A 16,712-nucleotide genomic window follows, 5' to 3' on the forward strand; every position below is an offset into this window, starting at 1 on the left:
CTCTGCAGGCGGCTCGGCTGCTGACTAACACAGACCAAACTCTTCTTTCAGTGTGTCCCAGGAAGGGGTTTACCTCCCGATAAATAGTAATGCCTGTGCTCATGGGCACTGGGAGCTGCCAGCTCTCCCCATGAGCTGGAGCATTCCAGCACGTGGAGAAATGGCCACTCTGTTTCTCTTCCTTAAGAAATGTTGTATGTTCAGCTAACGAATGTTCAGGAAAAGCCTTTTAGCTCTCTGCTGTAGAAGACCTTCCAGAAACGGGAATGCTGTCGCATATGGCTGATGTGCACGTGCAGAGCAGCTCTTCGCAGCGCCTGCACAGGCAGCTGAGCGATACCCAGCGCCATCCCCACCGCATCAATGCGCAGGTATAGAATACGCTCTGTTACAGTTTCCTTAATTTAAAACATGGAAATTTTCTTTTCCAATGTGTTGCAGAAGAAAACAAATGGAGCACCGAATGGATTTTACGCAGAGATTGACTGGGATAGATATGTAAGTGTCCCAGGGAGCCCCCCCTCTGTCCAGCTCCTGATGGGGGACCCGGGCTGCGCTTGCTCGCTGCTTCCTGGCTTTCTGGGTGGCCGTGGCTGGTTTGGGTGATGTCCAGGTGTGGGTTTGTGTCCAGATATGTATTTCGTATCTGTGTATCACAGCATGGTGGGGTGGGAAGGCAGCTCTGCAGACCACCCAGCCCCCCACCGCGGCTGGCGCAGGGGCTCACCGAGCAGCCGCACAGAGCCGCATCCTGGTGGGTTTGAGTGTCTCCGGGGATGAGACCCCCCAGCCCCCCTGGGCAGCCCGGCCCGGGGCTCTGCCACCCTCCCCGTGAAGAAGTTCTTCCTCATATTCAGGTGGGACTTCTCGTATTGCAGTTTGTGCCCGTTGCCCCTTGTCCCATCACTGGGCACCACAGAGAAGAGCCTGGCCCTGCTGAGATGGACGGTCCAACCCATTCTAACGTCAATTAAATTGTATAAAACTGCCCCAAAACTGGGTGGCTCTGGAGAGTGATGCCCAGGCCTGCAGGATGCTGCTCAGAGAAAACCCTGCATTGCAGCTGGGCGTTGCAAATGTTTTTCTGCAAAAACACGGCACTGCAAAGCCCACCCTCAGCGCGGCTGTGTGGGGCACAGGGGCTGGGTGCTCCCTGCAGCTCCGGGGTCAGACCTGGGCTTTGGCAGCGCAGGGCTTTGCTGGGCATCGCGTTCTGCGGGACCAACGACGTGCTCCAGCTTTCCAGGAACAGGAACAGCATTAGCCTTTCTAATTCTTTTGGGTTTGTTTGTTTTTTGGTTTGGTGTGTGTGTGTTTTTGGGTTTGTTTTTTTTTTGCGTGCCCTATTCAGAATTCACCTGAGCTCGATGAGGAGGGATACAGCATCCGACCAGAGGAACCAGGCTATATCCTTTACTGTCGGCTTTGCCTCTTGGTTTACAAACTGTCAGATGAGCTGGGGTTCACAGACAGGCTACTGACTTTTTTTATTTATTTTATTTTTACTTTATTTAGTATTTCCCCTGTCTTATTTTCCTTTTGAGCTGTCGCTTTGCAGCTACAGTTGGCTCCCAGAGGGAATTACCGGAGGCAGTAGAGCAGGATGTGTTTCTGATCGCCTTTGATGTACCGCTCCGAAATGAGGCGGTGTGAGCAGTGTGGGGAGCATCCCGGTGTGATGCCCTGTGGAGACCACGCTGTCCCACCCCAGTCGCGGTGCTGCATGTGGGTGCCGGCCACGTGGTACCTTGTCGTGGCTGATGCTGTTTTGGGGCAGAAATGATCTGGGTGCTGGTAAAAGCAAAGAGCAAAGATGAGGTTGCAGCTCCCACAGTATGCCCTGCCATGGGGCAAGGAGGTGTTGATGGCTGGTGCCTGTGCCGAGCTTGTGGGCTGGCAGCAGATTTTAAGCCACCTCCTTGCTGCTGGGGGAGAGTCAATGGAAAAGCAGAATTTCTTCCTCTGCTCCTGCTGAAAAATGCTGGATGATTCTCTGTAGGTGGTGAGCCCGTGCGCTTAAGATGGGGAGGACACCTGGATGCTGATGCAAATCACTGCTGGGCTAAACCAGGGCTGGCTTTGTCCCTGTGACCCCCAGTTCCCATGTCCTCTGCCTGCATGTGGATAAAGCCGTGAAACTCCACGGCAGGAGGATTCACCCCTGCATGCTACTCCTGCCCTTGGGCGTTTGGGGTAAGGGGTTTTGGGAACATCTAATTCCCACCCTTCAGGGAGGCTTGAGCCTTTGCGTGCCGAGGCTCTCCCCTTGCAGCAGAAGGAAATCTTCTTTAACTGTGCTCTACCTACCAAAGGAAAGCACTTCTACTCCTCAAGTGAGTCCGAAGAGGAAGAGGAGGCGCACAAGAAGTTCAACATTAAGATCAAGCCTTTGCAGGCTAAAGACATCCTGAAGAGCGCAGCGACAGTGGACGAGCTGAAGGCATCGATAGGCAACATTGCACTTTCTCCATCCCCTGTGGTGAGTCCTCAGTGTTTCAGTCTTTTCCCCCAGCTGCAAGAGCCGTGTGCTCCGCAGGGCTTGCCCCGAGCGAGCCGGGTTCTTCCTTGGGTGCCAATGGCTACGCTGGTGTTTCTGCCTTTATTTACTGGTCTAGGTTATATGGAGCCAATAATGTGACTACAGGTGGAGCTCAGATGTATCGCGGTGATGTTTCCAGTTCATAATGTCTTAAATTGCCTTTTCTGCTCATAAAACAGGGCAACTGAGTTCAGAATATACTATTCCCTTATTCTTCCCTGTCCCCCCCCTCATTTTTCAGCATGGTCATTGTTCAGGACATAAATCAGTTGGGTCTTGCCCTGGTTCCCAGGACAGGGAAAGCATCTGTGGGGTTTTCCACACTGCTGCTATGGGATGTTAGAGGGACATGTCTCTCCTTTCCTGGAAGGAAAGGTCATCTCTCCATAGTCCCTCCTGGTATAAATACCATCACCCTCCGGTTTTCCTAAGGCTTGTCAAGATTTGTCTCATCCCAATCTGTTCAGCCGTGAAAAGATTTGATTTTTGTCTTTCAGTGGGCTTTAGTGTGGGCTATAGTGTCTTTTCAGATGAAGCTTTCTATGATTTATAAATAGCCTGGGTCTGAAGTGTGAATGAATCTCAAACTCTAGGCAAAGATGAAACCAAATGACTGCGTTCTATGTCTTTCTAAACCAACACGACGTTGCCAAGTTTAATGAACGCTTCTGGGACGAGTCACTGTCCTTGGAAACACGGAGTCCCTGCGGCACGTCTCCGCTTCCCCCAGCGCTCGGTCCCTTTTAGCAGCATGCGCTTCTGGGTGCTTTCTGCACTGTGACCAGGGGCTTTCTGGCTGTTAGCCTTCCAGGGTTAGAAGCTGCAGTGGACTGCTTTGGGAAGCACAAAACCAAACCAAAAAGCCCAAACAAATAAACAACAAAAAAACCCCAACCCAAAATTCAGGAGAAAAAAAAAAAAAAAAGGAGGGGAGTTTTGGAGATTGGCAATTATTTGCCAAATAGGTGGATAATTTTCATCAAGAAAGAAAAAGACCCAGAATTTCGTATTGCAACAAGCTATGGTTTTGCAAAGCGATGGCCCTGGCAGTTCTGTGCGCACGCGTGTATGCATGCCATGTAGGAGACAGTGATATATTTAGGGGAGAGGAAACAGTGCAACGTTTTAAAAATGGGATAGGGAAAGCACTAAGAATGTATTTGACAGGCCAAGTCTATATTTGGTGTATTGTCCTTCCCTCGCTGCGTTTCTGCCTGCATCCCTTGCCAGCAGTAGGCCCCTGCCACGGGGCTTCGCTGCTCTGGGCACTGCGGAGTGCTCGCCCGTGCCGGGGTGCAGCTGGTGGCTCTGGCACAGCTGCAGCAGAGGTGGGGAGTAGCTGCTCATTGATTCTGTGCTGCAGCCTGCAGTTGGAGGGATTTCAGAGAATCTAGCCGGAAAATTTAAAGCAATGTTGTCTCTGGCAATAAATAAAGATCTATTAGGAAATTATCGAATGGTTACGCTCAGCTCCTAGCAGTCCATGGTTCCTTGGTTGATTTTTATTCTTGTGATGAAATACTTGAATAGTTTTGCACCAGTATGTGAGGAGCAGGCTGATATGGTCAGCAGTTCTTCTGCCCCTCACCTTTTCCAGGAAAGCAAACCCCCACAAAATGTGCATTTTGCTAGATGTGATTTTTGTGCCGCCTCTTTTCTGTGGTGTTTCTCCTGCTGAGGTTGGGAGGAGTTTTGCTGTCGGTTAGGAAGGATTTAGCCTCTGGTGAGCATGACTGTGGTGCAGTCCGAAGCCTTCCTTTTGGGCGCTGGGTCGGGATGCTCTGGGCTTTGCTTCTGGGAATTCCCTGTTCCCGGTGGCCGGCAGAGCACAGCCTGGGGCTGGAGCTGTCTCCTCCGTGTAAAAGAGCACAGGTGTGCTCAGCTCGGCCCGAAGGGCTCGGGGAAAAGCCCTGTGCCAGGCTGGGCAGGAGCCATGCTGCTTCCCCATGTCACGATCCAAACCCTGGTGTACAGAGCCAAAGAGTGCAGGTGGGGAGGCGAGCGGTGCTGCAGCCAGGCGCTCCCCAGCACCATGGGTCCCAGCAAGCGGCACAAGCCCCGCTGTCCAGGAAAGCACCAGAGCCCCAGAAAGGAGCTGGCTGAAGGAGTTTTGCATCCACAGGAATTCCATGCTTTGCTGTCCAGGTCCTTGCCCTTGTCCTGAGCTTATCTCCTCCCCAAAACTAGCTGCAAAGCCCTGCTCCAGCACCCAGTCCCTCCTGTGCACCAGCCTCTCCTGGAAAACAGCAGCAGGATGGGAGATGCTGTGTCCATAGGCACTGTCTGCCCCACCCTTCTGGGGTGTAAGTTATGGTGCCTTAACTTGAAGACAAGAAGAAAACTGGAGATGCTGTTGTAAACTGGTGTCGGCTGCATCCTCTGATGCCTGATAGCTCAGGTCTCGCTTCTTGCGGAGCAGGAGCTGGTACTGCCAGCCCGTGCCACGTACCGCACCAGCAGCTTCACACCTCCTGCTCTCATCCCTGGTCCTGCCTGCCTGCCTTTCTGCACCATGGCCCCGGGAGCAGGGGCTTTGTAGCAGTCCAAAAAAATAGTCACCGAGCAAAGGCAATGAGTAATAGCCTGAAATTTAAGCACTTTGGAGTAGAAGTCGTGCTGTTGACTTTCCTTTCGCAGAAATGAAACAGGCTGGGAATCGGCTTTTGTCTATAGCTAGCAGGGGCTGCTGGTGACAAAGCATGCGGGTCCTTTCCGTGAGATGGCTCGGATGCGAGTTTTGTGTGTCTGTATCGTCTCTCTCTTGCTCCAGTCTTCTGTCTAGATGAGTGACAGCCTGGCTGGATGCGCGCATGACTCTGCTTTGCTGTGCCTTTAACACTTATATACCTGATGCTTCTGGTCATAATACAAATCTTTTTTTTTTTTCTGTTATCCCTTTATAGAAATTATCTTATATTCTCATTTTCCTTTTTTTATTTTTCTGCATTCTTTTAGAGGAAAAGTCCGGTAAGAAATACAGTTTTTTTATCTCTTATAACTTTTTAACACAGTCTTGTGTTCTCTTGTTTGCACGGTCCCTGTTTTGCATGTCTCTAGAACTGAAATGTAAAATGCAAATAACAAATCCTACCATTTTGGAAGGCGTGATGTTTATTTTTCTTCTCCTTTGGTTTAACTTAGAACATTTTAAAATAGAGCTAGGCTGTCTTTGCTTTGGATGTACATAGTCTGGGGGTGTAGTTTGGGTGAAAGAGCTGGTGGTTTTGGACAAGATGTGTCAGGCCTGGCACAGTTTTGCCAAGGCACGTTCTAGACCCATTGTTGCACATTGGAAGGTGTGAGAAGGCAGAAAAGCCCATCGGCAGTCCGTGACCTGCTGCCATGGTGCCGCTCTATGCAATGGTGACGGCTTCCCGAGAGGGCTGGGGTTCCAGCTTCCCTGAGCCCAATGTGGGGGAATTCTGCCGTTCCGTGGGGTCTGGGTTCCCTCTGGGGTCTCCTGGGACGCTGCTCTCCCTGTGCTAGGGTGACCTCCAGCCTGTGGGAGAAGGATGCCGCGCTCCCAGTGGCAGGGGTGGAGGCTGGGTGGTGGAGGACACCCACCTGGCACTGTGGCCTGTGATGGAGGGGTGTGGTGGGCGCTGGGGGCCTTGGGGTGCTGACCTGTCGCTCTCTGACCAGGTGTCTCTTCTCTCTTCCTTCTCGCTGACCGCAGCGGCGCAGCCCGGTAAGCACCCGCACTCCCTGCTCCCACCCCTGCCGCGCTGGGAACGGGGGGGGCTGGGGAGTCCAAGTCTGTGCTGGACGCCAGGTACATGGTGAGCGCAAGGGAAGGGGGGAGCGGTGCCAGTGCCATCAGCCACCCCAATGACGGGCAGCCTCCACGGTTCAACCCGCATCCTTGTGACCCCCCCTGGAGACCTTGCTTGTGGTCCTAGGTACTCCTGCTGCCGCCCACCTCCAGCTGGGCTCCTGCTCCCATGGTCAGGGGTTGGGGGGGGGTTGGCTTCTGTTGTGTGCAGGCATTGTGTGGTGAGAAACGTGGGTTAGCAGTGGGCTCGGCAGCCCTGGGCTAGCGGTTGGACTCTGTGAGCTTAAACGTCTTCTCCAACCTAAACGAGCTGTGATTCTAGGAGCGAGGGTTTAGGTGGCCAAACCCATGATATTTGGCTTAGATGGATTTGCACCTGTCAAACGTGAGGATTTGGGGTTTATGCCATTTCCCACGGGGCAAGGGTGTAAGTGACCCCCCAAGCCACGGGCTGCTGCGAAGGCAGTGCTGCCGGGTGATGGCTTTACGTGGCTCAAAGCCCTCTTGCTGGGGTGGCTCTGCTGCCCCGGTGCTGGCAGCGTGTGGGGTTTCGCAGCACACGTGCAAAGCTGGGCGCGTTTCAGCCACGTGCACTAAATACCCCCTTGGACCCGCAATTCTTGCCGCTCCTGCTGCGACCCTCCCTGGGGGACCCCTGCCGTGCACCCCTGTCCCTGTCCATTCTGCTGACCCCGTGTGTTTCTAATTCCAGGGGACGATTAAAAGGAATTTATCCAGTAAGTATGTTCTGCAGCCTTCAAGAACAGTAGTTATGATGGTGTGGTGATGATATTTTGGCGGGGGGGGTGGGGGTGGGGGGTGGAGCAGGGAGTGGGTTAGGTTTGCTGTGAAGTGGTCCTGGCAGAAATGATGGCACCCAGACATCTATCTTAAAGAAGGCCATATGGGATGTCCTCAGGGTACCCTATAGAAATGGTGCTGCTCCCTAATCTATATTTCCACAGATACAAAATGTGAATTAAACCCCAGACCTCTTTCTGCCAGCACCCCCACAGCAGGTGTGGGATGGGGCATGTGCTGTGTCGGTGGCACTCCTGGTGCGAGCCCTCCTGCCAGCCTGGCTCTGGGTGGGCAGGGGCTCAGGGTGCGTGGGGTGTGGGGTGTGGGCAGGGGAATGGCTCTAACCCCGCGCTGTCTGTCCTGTGCCGCAGGTGAGGAGATCACACGGCCCCGGCGCTCCACACCGACCCCAGACCCTGCCAGGTCAGTACAGAGTCCCTCGGCGTTACAGTCCAACACGGCTGCGCTTGGGCACATAGTCCTGGCGCGGTGCTTAAACCCTTCAGTGGGCAGTTGCACACTTGCAGCATTGCTGTGGGAAGCGTTTGTTTTCACCTGCAGGTTTTGGTCCTTTCATGCCCTGGGTGGGTCACACCAGAGTAATGCAGCAGCAAATCCAGCAGGTATTTACTGCTCTACAGATACTGCCAGCCACCACCTGGCTGAGCTGCCCCAGTTTGGCTCGTCAAAGACACCACTGCCGACACATCGCTTTAACTTTTTAGGCTCATGAGGCAGACCAACATTTGCATTGGGTGTTTAAATAAGCTGAATAAATGCTCCGTGCCACAGGATGCAAGAGGCACAGGGAGCGCTGGGTCCTCTCTGCTCAGATGCTGTGTGAGGAGATGAGAGATGCAGGGGGTGCCCAGGCAGCGACAGCGGGTCCCCCGGAACGTGACTGAGCAAAACTGTGCAGGACTGAGGTGCTGATGACGGCGGCACCCCTGCTTTCATATGCACGGTGTCCACACTCGCTCTCCCACAAGAGCAGCAAGGACATCTGTGGCTGGAAGCTGCCTTGAGCCCGATCGACAGGGAGAGCTGGCAGGCGGGTGCCGTGTGTATATATCGATTCAGGAAAGCAGACCGACTAGTTGGTACAGCATGAAGCCAAATCTCACTAGGAGTGTGCCCCGTGCAGCTGCAGGGCTTGACTCGAGGTGTCTTGGACCTGAGCATGATCCAGACCTTGACTTCTTTTCTTCCCTCCCCCCCTCCTTTTCCATGCAGCCTGGAGTAGCTCTGACTAATCCCAAAGCAATCTGCAGTGCCTCAGCGCTGCACGGGCGCTATGGGATTTGCTACGGCCAAATGTTTCCACTGCTCTCCTTCCCCTTTTCTCTGCCTGAAACCCTCTGTTTTGCCAGGTGCCGTTAGCCTAGAATGCAAACGCACCCTAAAAATAGACATATTTGCACTCAAACACCAGGTCTCAGCACAACCCTGAACCTCATGGTTCCTCCGCACTTGTCTCGTCCTGCAGCAAGAAAGCCGGGGAGGACCCCGCGGCGCTGGCTCCGCTCTTTGGGCCCCCACTCGAGTCGGCGTTCGAGGAGCAGAAGCTGGACGGTAAGCTGGGGGAGGCGGGTGGCATCTCCTGGCCGTGACCCCTGGCTGTGCCGTGCCTGGGGAGGGCTTGAGGCAGCCAGCTCCGCTGGCCAGCGGGGTACCCTGGGTGTCAGCCCCCAGCCCTCCGCTGAACGGAGAAAGGCAAAACTAAAGGCGAAGGGCGGGTGGTTGCGTTAAACCTGGGGTTGGGGTTTGTATGGGTTATATGGAAACAGAGCAAGTGTTTAAGTCAATTAGTTAATTATGTGTCTTAGGACTGATCCCGAAAGAGGGCAGCTAACAAATATTAAAACGATTGACTTTCAAATGAGAGCCGGGCTGTGCCCCTTGGCCAAGCCCCACCGACGTACCCTGAAGCGGTGTGTGACAGCGGCAGCCGCTAGCTCCCGGCGCCGCAGCAGCGTTCCAGCATCACGCCGGTTTAACTGAAGGAGGACGTGACCCGAGCAGCCTGGCAGTGCCTCACGGCTCCCCGTGCCGCCAAGATGTCATCTCAGTAATGTCATTTTTTTCCCCCAGGAACAGCATTCTTCTGGACAAGGAGTATAAGGATGCTTGGCTGCCCCCACCCCCTGCCAGCCTCAGCCTTTATTTTTTATTTACAGCTTTCCCGAGGCGCAGGGATCTTGCCAGGCTTGTTGTCCCCAAAGAAAAACCCCATTCACAGGCTGGAGCGGGCTGTGCCTGGGGAGGAAAATCCTCCTCTCCGAGGCGGTGGCTCTGCTCAGCTATCACGAAATGGCTGCTGCCGCTCGTAGCCTAGTTATGTCTTATAATTAATGACTCCAGTTAATTCTTTTAATCAAAACTGTAGTTGTTTGGAGTTCCCCACACACAGTCCCCCCAAAAGTTTAAATGAAATATAGAAGAGTTTTTTCCCCCCTTACAACCTCTGTGAATATAATTGTACCTTTCTGTTTTAATACCTGGGGTTTTTTCCCTTGCATATCCTAAAATTCCAGACGATTTTTGCAATTAAAGCAATGTTTCACTTAATGTAATAAGCCTCCAAATACATAAATGGCATTGTTTGGTTTGTCAAGCAGCATGATTGTCAAACTAATTGCATGTCCTCTTTAAAAACCAGGCAAGCTTGTAATTACCTGCCGTTACAGAAGCCCCCCTGTCTTTAATGAGGGGGTTCTGCCACCGCTGAGCTGCCTCTTTACAAGCCTCAGATGAACACGTTTCATCTGTGTTTTGGAATTTGGAAAGAGACAGTCACTTTTATTGTTGCCTTTGTGTGTGTATTTATTGATTATTATTTTTTTTTTTTTTGGTATTTTCTTTTCCAGCCACTCTAGATCAGCCTGAGATATGGGGTTCGGTCCAGCCCGTCAACACAAGCGTAGAGTCCCCAAAGCTGCAGAGACCTTTTCCAACTGGAAGTAAGTGTCCGCGCAGGTTATCAGCTGGAAATAAATGACTATATACTGAAATCAAACCTTCTACTTTCCCTCGCTCAGACTGCTGCTACTGTGCAATGCCGTAACCTTTCAGCCGGTAGCAAGTTGAAGGGTGGCTCTTCCCTGGCCTGGCCATAGCTGTGCGCGTCGGGGCCGAGCCAGGACAGGGCTATGGATGGGGATGGGATGGATGGGGATGGGCCAGGGCGGGAGAGACAGCACGCATCCTCCCTGGGGAAACACGCTTCTGGGCTGGATTTACAAGATGAAACATCTCCAGCTGGGGCAAATGGCCGGGTGAGGAGTACCTGATCTGCCGTGTTAATGATGTAGCTATTTGGTCTGAAAGGTCAGAAGCACAGGTTTCTCCAGGCTAACCTAAAGAAGGGCAGCACATCCCAAATCCCCGGTTTTGCTTGCAGCTTTTCCCATTCCCCGGGGCAGCCAGGGGAACCACAGCTTTTCCTCCTCCCTAGCCACAAAGTCTTTTTTTCTTTTTTTTTTTTTTTTTCTTGTTCCCCTGCTCCTTTCTCCCGCACCAGCCGTTAGCCCACCCTATTTCAGGCCAAGCCCACCCCAGCCCTGGTGTTGCTGTGCCAAGGTCAAGGCGACCTCTGGCCACATCACGAGCTTACAAGGGGACTGTGACATTCGGGATCGAAACGGCTGCTTAATGGTGCTGAGCGGCATCCAGAGCAGCCACGGTGCATTCCGGCTGCTCCTCCAGGAGGCTCTGGCTCGGATGCTACTTACATCTGCTTTGCCAAAACACCTCTGTGAAGCTGCACTGGGTTAATTAGCCACATGGTTCCTCCTCCTGCGTGAGCATTCCGTGCAGGATGGGCACATGAGAAACGTGGAAGCAGATATGTGCCTCGGAGGCTACAGGTTTTATTTAAAATTATAATTCAGGTTTTTAAAGTACAACCTAAAATAAAAAAGGGAAAAAAAGGGGGGGGGGGGGGGGCAGAGAAAACACCCCACAAACCTAAAACCCAGCAAAGGGCACCAGTGATCACTTGTCGCTCGGTGACCCATCATAAGCTCCCGGCAGTGGGGATGCTCCAGCTGGCCCAGCCCCTTGCCTGCTTCACACCTGGGCAGCATGCGGCCGCCCCCGCCAGCCACGCGTGCTCCTGGCGCAGCCCCGCTGATTTCCCCCTCCCTCCTCTGTTTTGCAGCACCTCCGCCACTCCCGCCGAAAAACATCCCCGCCACGCCGCCCCGCACCGGCTCCCCTCTGACGGTGGGAATAGGTAAAGGCTGAGCGCCCACCTCCGCGGTTGCATGGCCCTGGTAGACTGCGCCGGGGGCTGCGCTGGGGCGTCGGGTCCCGGGGCTGCGTTTCGGGGACAGGTTTGGCCCTTGCGCATCCTCTTCTCTTTGCATCCGTGGTGCTTTAGTGGATGCTGCAGTGGGGGTGATACTTTAGAAGCGGTGCAAGATGCTTTTGGCTCCCGAGTTGGTGTCACCCTGGTGAAACTAACGCTCTCTCCTCCCCCCCTCCCCACCTTTGGGATCGGTCACTGCTAGAGATGAAATGCAACGTTAGCCTTAATGCCCTGCTCAAAGCTGGGAGCAGAAGAGCACATTACTGCCCGGAGCAGCACGGCACAGCCTGTGCTTCTGAAATAACAGGGTGTGGGGCACCTGCCTGTGTGTGGGGAGCTGGTCCTGCCCTCCCAAACTCCTGCTGCTGTCCAGGCAGGTGGGAAACACGCCCCAGTCCCGCAGCGGGGGGTTGCAGCAGTGCTGGCGGCAGAGGGGCAGGGGGAAGAGAATGACGTGGGATACCTGGGATAAAGGACAGCAGGAGGGAAGGGTTGAAAGGTGGTGTTGGATGCAGCCAGAGGACGTAAAGTGCTTATAAGCATATAATTCATGCTGCTGGCAGGGTGCAGCCTGTTGGAGGTGCAGGTGCTGAGGAGGGGTGGGCAGTCCCTGGCCTCTGGCTCGGGAGCTGACTGGCTGGCTGCACACACGGATGCAGAGAGCACCTCGGGGCATTATTAACATCACCATGAAGAAATCCCCCGCTCTGAGCTCACTGCTCTATCCATCAATATTTCATTTATGCTCCCATATCCTGATTTTTCTATTTATCTAAGCAGCCGGGCTGGCAGAGTGTCCATCTACATACATAGTCATCAACAAGAGCAAAGGCAGTGCCCAGCTGCATGTGACGGCTGGTTTGCTGGGGTCTGACTCGCTGCACATTTCAGCCTCTGCACCAAGTAAAGCAAGTGGCAGAGGTCTATTTTTTTTCCTGTTTTAGCAGAACATCAGGTGGCCCCTCTCCAAATGCAGAGACAGGGGTGGGATGCTGACACAAGGAGCCCAAGGGGCACGTTGGTTTTAGTCAGTGCACGTGCCTGGCCACACGCTGCCCTGGTCCTCGCTGCATCCCCTGTTCGGTCTGTGCAAAGCGGAGTCCTGGGCAGCCTGCCTGGCCTTGGAGAGCTGCCAGCCCCCCTGGCCCCAGCCCTCAGCGAAGGTAAATGCAGGAGAACAGGGCGCAAAAGGGAGGATGGAGGATCTCCCTCCTCTGGAGGTGTAACTGCTGCTGAATCCCATCTCGGCATCAGTTATGGACTCAAATACAAATGTGGATGTGCGGTTGCTCGGTTAGTGAGCAGAGCCCTAAAACACCCTTTGCTGCTGCTTGCAACTGAAATACATATACCTGCCTGCTTTCCTGCACTGCATGCCCGGCAGCACTTCTTGGGAGTGTCAAGCCAGCATGTTTAAATATATATATTTATAGACACATACATATAAATATATAGAGAGAGTGGAGTGTGTAAGAGAGCTGAGTGCGTAAGTTTAATACTGCTGGTAATTCAGTGATGCTAATGACCCAGCAGTGTTATTTAGGCGGTACGTAACAAAGGCTGAGAGCCAGCTGTAGAACTGGGGAGGGTACAGGAGCGCTGTGTGTGAAGCGATGGAGGAGGTGGGCTTGGCTCGTGGTGCATGCTCACGCTCCTACGGCGTATGTTTTCAATCCAGCGTGATCCCTTATGCGTTGCACATGACCTGTTGTAGAAATCTTCTTGCACATGAATTATATTCCCTGGCAGCTTATAAGAAAAAAAAAAACCCCCGTGCTTTTAAAGCATCTCCTCTGAAAAGTAGCTGACGTAGAGCTCCGTAGAGAATAGTGCAACTGCAGTGCTCTCGGTTAATGCTAAGTGTAAAATAAACTACTTTGACCACAGGAGGGGACCAGACAGCAGCAGAGCTCAAAAGAGACAAACTTCCGTCCATCAATGACTTGGACAGCATTTTTGGCCCCGTGCTATCCCCTAAGTCTGCTGCTGTTAATGCAGAAGACAAATGGGTCAATTTTTCTGATCAATCCCCGGAAAACGTGACTCCAGAGTTGATGCCCCAGGAAAAAGCGGGGTCCCCACTGGCAGCAGCGGGCAGCCTGGCTGATGCCCCAGTGGCTGAGCCCTCCCGCCCGCTCCCCTCGCCGCTCCACCTGGAAGAGGTTCACAAGAAGGTTTCTGAGCAGTCCCACCTTAAGGATGAGAACTTGGAGCTGGCCGCCTCTCCCAAAGATTTTGGGCCGGGACAGAGAGCGACCCCGCCGCCGCCTCCGCCACCCACCTACCGCACGGTGGTCTCCTCGCCCGGACCAGGCACCAGCAGCGGCACGGGAAGCACCAGCGGTACGTCCCGTGGTGTTGGGTGTGCTTCGGTGTGGCAGTGACCGCATCCGCCATCCCCTCCCACCTGGTTGTGCCTGTGCCTGGCGCCTGCGCTCCCACCCAGCAGTCTTGTGCTTCCACGTCCAGCGTCTGCCCTCAGCCTCCTGTGTCCTCTTCCCCCACTCCTTGCTGCGTGTCTGGTGGTCGGATGGGTCTGAGGGCCTTTCCCCAAAGCTCCCACAAGCTGCCCTTCCCACCTCTGCCATCCATGCCACCCCTCGACGCAAAATTTTGCATGGGATTGTTGTTGCTGCAACTCCATCCTCAGTAGGCTTCAGAGTGAATGTAAGCAGAAACGCTTCAGGCAAATAACCTGAGCAAGCCCCTAGAACCAGAGGGGTTCAGTCTGCTGCAGGCAGACAGGTCACTGCATCCAGCTGCCCCAGGGCTGCTGAGACAAAGTAACTCACAGCAGCAGGGATCTGCTGGCGCTTGGTCCCTCTCGCCTGTGAGAGCGTGGATGGATGCCCAGCCAGGTCTGGAGAAACTGCTTCCCGGGTGAAACCTCTCACAGGGGCAGAACCAGACAGGATTGTCTAGCATGTGCTGGCTGCCAGGCCTCATCTGCTTAATTATAAATGTCTGCGCGCCCATTAGGGCAAACGAACTCTTCAGAGGTCAGCTTACACAAGCTCTCCCACAGTGCTTGAGAAGGTGCAACGTGATCACGTTATTTCAGACACTGACCCCAGGGCGCTCACTGTACCTGGGCAGCCGTGCTGTGTGTCCCCGTCCCCCCCCAGCTGCCATGCTGCCCTCCTGCAGCCACCAGACATTATTTTTGAGAGAGTTACCCCCACAGAGCCCTGCAGACACTGGCACCCGTGGGAGGCACTTTGGGTGCAGAGCTTCCCCAGCCCTGTGCCCACCCACTGTCACCAGCCTCGTGTGACCTCGAAAGCTGTGCCGTCTGCCACCTCTAAGGGGGCTGTGGGGTTGCTGGGGGCATCTTCCCCCTCCCCCTGAGCCTGGCTGTTGCTGCTAGTGTGGCTTTGCTGTGCTGGTGGTGGCTTTTCTGTGCTGGGATGGGGCGGCAGGGGTCTGTGCGGGTGCGGTGACACTGGTTGGAGCTGGGGCTTCTCCGGGAGATCGGCAGTGGGAATCGGCACCACTCTTCCTATGCCCTCCCCACCCAGATGCCCACTGAGGGACTGTCTCACCTGAGTGGAGGTTGCAGGATGGGGACGCACCAGTGGCTCAGCACATAGGGATGGATGGAGAAACCCAGCTCGGCAAGGGGGCACCGCCTGTTTGGGAAGATCCACATCTCTTCCCTAGAAGTTGTCTCCTGCCTCGGTCCTTTGCAGTGTGCTGGCACCTCAGCCTTACCCAGGACAGCGAGCCCTACAAATGCAGCGTTGACGTGCGCAATCAAAAATCATGTGAATCTTCAGAAAGCTGCAGGCAGTCTGGGTGCATGGTGCGGCTCCAGCACCCTGCCCGTGCTGCTCTTCCGAGGCCCCTGTGGCTGCATCCAGCCCCAGGGCTGCCCGGCTGTCGGATGCTGTGGAGCAGAGTCATCCCAGGACTCCCTCCTACCTCCACATCCCACAGGAGCCCGGGCTCGTGGGTGTCACTGGGGCAGGGCTGGGGACCAGCAGAGAATCATCATAGAAGTGTGGAAGGGTTTGGGTTGGAAGGGACCTTCAAGGTCACCTAGTGCTACCCCTCTGCCACAGGCAGGGACGCTTCCCACTAGAGCAGGCTGCTCCCAGCCCAGCAGGCTTCTGATTTCACGCTGATTTACAACATGCTGCCAGCTTCTCGTTGTAGAAAATATCTAGAGGTACACGGGCTTCACAGCGCCCTTAAGAACCTGAAGAACAGCCCCCTGGGTGGGAGCTGCTGTCTGGCAGGGCTTTGGCTGGCCGGCGGCTGCTCCTGAGCCAGGGCCAAATGCACCCTCCAAGTCTCCATCTTCTGACACTTGTTCAGCGCTGCTAAGTTACTTTCGCTGAACAATTCTGGTTTTGTCAGGCTCTTACTGGGATAACAAAGGAAAAATTCAAACTTTGGCTCCCAAATCAGGCTTTTAAATAAAAACAGCTTGCATTTCAGAGTTGTGCAAATGAAGGGCCAGGATTTACTCTCTTTAAACAAGTCCACCTCTTGTCTTAGCCTTCTGTCATTTACCTTTTGGTCTGTCTTCTGCAGATCTAGCTTTGATATTTCCTTAAACTAAGCTATCACGCAAAAAGCTTAATAAACAGATTCTCTCATAAGCAGGAAAAATAAGGCTAAAGGCATCATTTCATTGTCAGCCTGACCAAAACACGCTGCTGTGCTCCGCGAAGGTGGGCAGCAAACGCCAGCTCAGCCATCCTGCAACATGGGGTCTGCGTCCCCCCCAGCTCCTGCCGCCCCTCTTGTCTGGATGCGGTCTCCAACCACTCTGTACAACACCAGTTATTGCTGAGCTTACCCTGGAAGAGGAAAGCATCCTGCTGGGCGTCCCCTTAAGCATCTGTTACGATTCGATTTGATCGCAGGATGTCCCCCTTGGCAGCAGGGCAGCGGCTGCTGGGGACCACACAAAGCACGACACCAGCACCCTCTTGTTTGTTGAAGCTCTTCCAGAGACCTGGGAAACACGTTACACTCCCAGCAAATCTGATAACCTTGCTCTTCCACCCTTCCTCTTCTTCACTCGGACAAAGCTTTGACCCCCTCACCAGGACCCCTCGTTCCTGCGGTAGGGGACAGACCCTGCTCGCCGGCTGTGCTGCTTGTGGAGCCCTGGGAGCTGTGACATCCCTGTCGGCTGCTGTAGGAGTTAAGCATCGTTTTTTCCCTGCCTGTCATGCCTTGTTTTCAGGAAAATCATGAGATTCCTCCAATAACAACTTCTCCCAGCTCCTCCTCGCCGAGGGAGCCGGGTGCCTGGTGCAGGCGGGCAGCCCCTGCGAGAA

General features: G+C 54.2%; 1 protein-coding gene across 19 annotated transcripts in view; it reads left to right on the forward strand.

The window, feature by feature from the left end:
* Positions 1 to 16,712, forward strand: part of SGIP1 (SH3GL interacting endocytic adaptor 1) — a 63,621-nt gene that overhangs the window by 27,742 nt on the left and 19,167 nt on the right. For 6 of the 19 annotated variants that reach the window (XM_040610386.1, XM_040610387.1, XM_040610396.1 and 3 more), the window contains 11 exons: positions 442 to 498; positions 1,352 to 1,406; positions 2,304 to 2,479; positions 5,495 to 5,506; positions 6,216 to 6,227; positions 7,024 to 7,048; positions 7,484 to 7,535; positions 8,545 to 8,684; positions 9,980 to 10,072; positions 11,272 to 11,346; positions 13,309 to 13,764. In XM_040610386.1, the coding sequence (XP_040466320.1) occupies positions 442 to 498; positions 1,352 to 1,406; positions 2,304 to 2,479; positions 5,495 to 5,506; positions 6,216 to 6,227; positions 7,024 to 7,048; positions 7,484 to 7,535; positions 8,545 to 8,684; positions 9,980 to 10,072; positions 11,272 to 11,346; positions 13,309 to 13,764 (1,153 nt within the window). The remainder of the gene's footprint in view (positions 1 to 441; positions 499 to 1,351; positions 1,407 to 2,303; positions 2,480 to 5,494; positions 5,507 to 6,215; positions 6,228 to 7,023; positions 7,049 to 7,483; positions 7,536 to 8,544; positions 8,685 to 9,979; positions 10,073 to 11,271; positions 11,347 to 13,308; positions 13,765 to 16,712) is intronic. The other 13 variants (XM_040610402.1, XM_040610398.1, XM_040610400.1 and 10 more) reach the window with 5 other exon arrangements.

This window comes from Falco naumanni, chromosome 11 (genome assembly GCF_017639655.2).
Source record: "Falco naumanni isolate bFalNau1 chromosome 11, bFalNau1.pat, whole genome shotgun sequence".
Lineage (NCBI taxonomy): Eukaryota > Metazoa > Chordata > Aves > Falconiformes > Falconidae > Falco > Falco naumanni.